The sequence below is a fragment of the Alnus glutinosa genome, chromosome 9 (genome assembly GCF_958979055.1).
Source record: "Alnus glutinosa chromosome 9, dhAlnGlut1.1, whole genome shotgun sequence".
Classification (NCBI taxonomy): Eukaryota; Viridiplantae; Streptophyta; class Magnoliopsida; order Fagales; family Betulaceae; genus Alnus; species Alnus glutinosa.
This window is the reverse complement of record NC_084894.1, coordinates 3,488,643-3,491,241: the sequence shown is the minus strand read 5'-3', so window position 1 is coordinate 3,491,241 and position 2,599 is coordinate 3,488,643. Positions and strand designations below refer to the sequence as shown.

The following is a 2,599-nucleotide window of genomic DNA, read 5'->3' as shown; positions in this document are numbered from 1 at the left end:
AAATAGTGGTAGTTTGAGGGGCTAAAATATATTTAACCCTAATAAATATTATCTAAAACCAAAACCAGAACCAAAACCAAAACCAAAACCAAAACATCCTAAATCCACAAAATTATATATGCACAAAATGATGATGGGACTGCGCTGGGAAAAAATTATCACATTTATTTGGAACCATTATGTGATAGCCTGGCGCGTGGTCCATCGTTTGGCTCAACAAACTTAATTGCACCAATAATTAAAATCCCAAAGGTACTCGCTTGGAGAAAGCGGTAATGGAGAAAGTAGTAATGGAGGAAGTTCTTGTTCAATCTGTTGGAACTGATACGGGGCACCATACGTGGTAAATGTAGATGATTCACCCACTTTACTTAGATACAATGCCGGCGGAAGTTGTAATTGAGGAAGTTGTCCAATCTGTTGGAACTGATTCGGGGCACCATTCGTGGTAGAGGTAGATGATTCACCCACTTTACTTAGATACAATGCCGGCGGAAGATTTAATGGAGGAAGTTGTTCAATCTGTTGGGACTCATGATTCGGGGCACCATTTGTGGCGGATTCATTTGTCCTTACTTCCTCTTCCTCTTCCTCTTCTTTATGATCATCTTCTTGAATAATACGAGCTTTATAAAGTTTCTTATAGATCCTGCATAAAACCCATTCATCTAACTGGATGATACAAAATTTAGTGATTATTAGTTCGAGCTAGAATGAAATTAAGAACATAAATTACAAAGCTTAAACACAATTTTTTTTTTTGCGAAGAATAAAGAAAACTACGTACTCTCATGTCATTGAGACCCGTTCTGCTTGGAGGAGGAGGATTGGCCTTGATCTTGTATTCATGCATAATCCAATTGGTCTTATCACCTTTTGGAGGTTTTCCTTTATAGAACACCAATGTCTTTTTAAACCCAATAGTGGTTTTGGCCGTATCTTTAACTTTCCTGTCAGCTCCCGTAGCCTTCCAATACCCATCACCAGCCTTTCGATTTGGCCGATTTCCTTTCGGATACTTACGCTGTCTTGGAGTAAAGAAGTACCATTCATTTTCTCCATATTGTTTGTATTTTTCTTCAACAAACGACAATGCACGTAAAAGATGTTAATTTAACAAAAATTAGAAACAATAATTATGATAAGAAGATAGAAAAAACTTAACAAATAACTAAAACATGCATGAAAAAACGAATATGGAAGCCATGAAAAAGTGGCTTGGCCTTTTAAAAAAATATGATTGAAAGGTCTCAAAAAACGTACCTCTGTTGTAGTTTTGCTAATTGTATTCGACATGAAACAAATGGACGAGGCCTGTGCAGGCTAGCTATTGAAATACAAATGCATATGCATCCACTACGTACGTACCAGAAGCTGAAAGCTCGATCGATCGTGCTAATTAATTTCTTTTAGATGGGTCTTAGTTAATTAAGTAGTTCACTTCTAATCGATACGTACATCTTAAAATATTATATGAATCATGGAATATGTGACACTAAATTCAATGTAATCTTTAAGCAACCTAAAAATCCTATGAAGAAACGTCTTACTTTTCGCAGTTACAGAAGAATAATGTCCTACTAATCCAAACTAATGTGTGGTTGTGTGAGAAAGCCAAGGACTCTAGTAGAAGTATCCTTAATCAGAGATAATAAGTTATCTTTATTGATAGCATTAGGGTTAGGATATAAATGTTAGACGTACACAATATGTTATCATTATTGATAATATTAAAAGTGGTTTACTAATCTTTTACTTGCACGGTGCATTGTAAATGTTTATTTAAAGAAATCATAAGTTCATCAATAAAGTTAAACAGAGATTATTAATATATTTCAACTCCTGATCAGTACTCAACTGATCAAACACGCACAATATATAGCAAACACTTTTTAAGCAAACAAATTAATCTTGATAACAAACAACCAATTAATGGATCTTTCCTAGAAGATCCATAAAGATCGAAGAGCTAGAACAAGAATTACCAGCAAGAAACTCGGGGTTGTGGAGATATATGTTAGAGTCGATGATCTGGTTTTGAGGCAGCGGCTTGTCAAAGACCTTGGGCATCAAGTAGTCCCGGACTAGCTCGTCGTCGTAGGGGCAGAACCTATACCCTGGTGGCAGACTTTTAAAGTACTCATCCACTCGCCTTCGCTTTCTGGCGATGGAGCATGAGGGATCATCATAATTAGGCAAAACAGAAAACTCTGGCAACGTTGACGAGTTCTGGGAGTCTCTAGGGTCGTCAATGGCAAGTACTGAATCCATCACATTCGGCTCAACCTCCATGCTTGGACTCGATCTCTCAAGGAATATACAATGAATATCGGCGCTAACGTAAGTTTCAATCTCTCTCTCTCTCTCTCTCTCTCTCTCTCTACGTACGTACGGTACTAAGAACTCTATTGGGAGTGGTACACTGGTACTCGTACTTAAACAGATATATATATATATATATTCCGGAAATATATGACGAAGAGATAATGGTATGGTATATATATATCTGTTTAATTTTTTTTTTTTGACATAATATATCTGTTTACGAGTACCACTCGATCACAATATATATATATATATCTTCCGGAAATATGATGAA

General features: G+C 36.3%; 1 protein-coding gene across 1 annotated transcript; it reads right to left on the bottom strand.

Annotated features, from left to right (window-relative positions):
• Positions 1-222: 222 nt before the first annotated feature.
• LOC133877709 (NAC domain-containing protein 2-like) lies at positions 223-2,292 on the bottom strand. The gene is made up of 3 exons (XM_062316090.1): positions 1,986-2,292; positions 788-1,077; positions 223-672 (listed from the first exon to the last, which is right to left on the bottom strand). The coding sequence occupies exons 1-3, from the start codon at positions 2,290-2,292 to the stop codon at positions 223-225; spliced, it is 1,047 nt and encodes a 348-aa protein (XP_062172074.1).
• Between the last annotated feature and the right edge of the window lie 307 nt (positions 2,293-2,599).

What these genes read in the sequence shown, in the direction of transcription:
- LOC133877709 (XM_062316090.1), bottom strand. Translation starts at nt 2,292, where the DNA reads ATGGAGGTTGAGCCGAATGTGATGGATTCAGTACTTGCCATTGACGAC. An exon ending in CAACCCCGAGTTTCTTGCTG is followed by an intron (nt 1,078 to 1,985) that starts GTAATTCTTGTT and finishes CGTTTGTTGAAG; the next exon opens with AAAAATACAAACAATATGGA. An exon ending in CGGGTCTCAATGACATGAGA is followed by an intron (nt 673 to 787) that starts GTACGTAGTTTT and finishes TGTATCATCCAG; the next exon opens with TTAGATGAATGGGTTTTATG.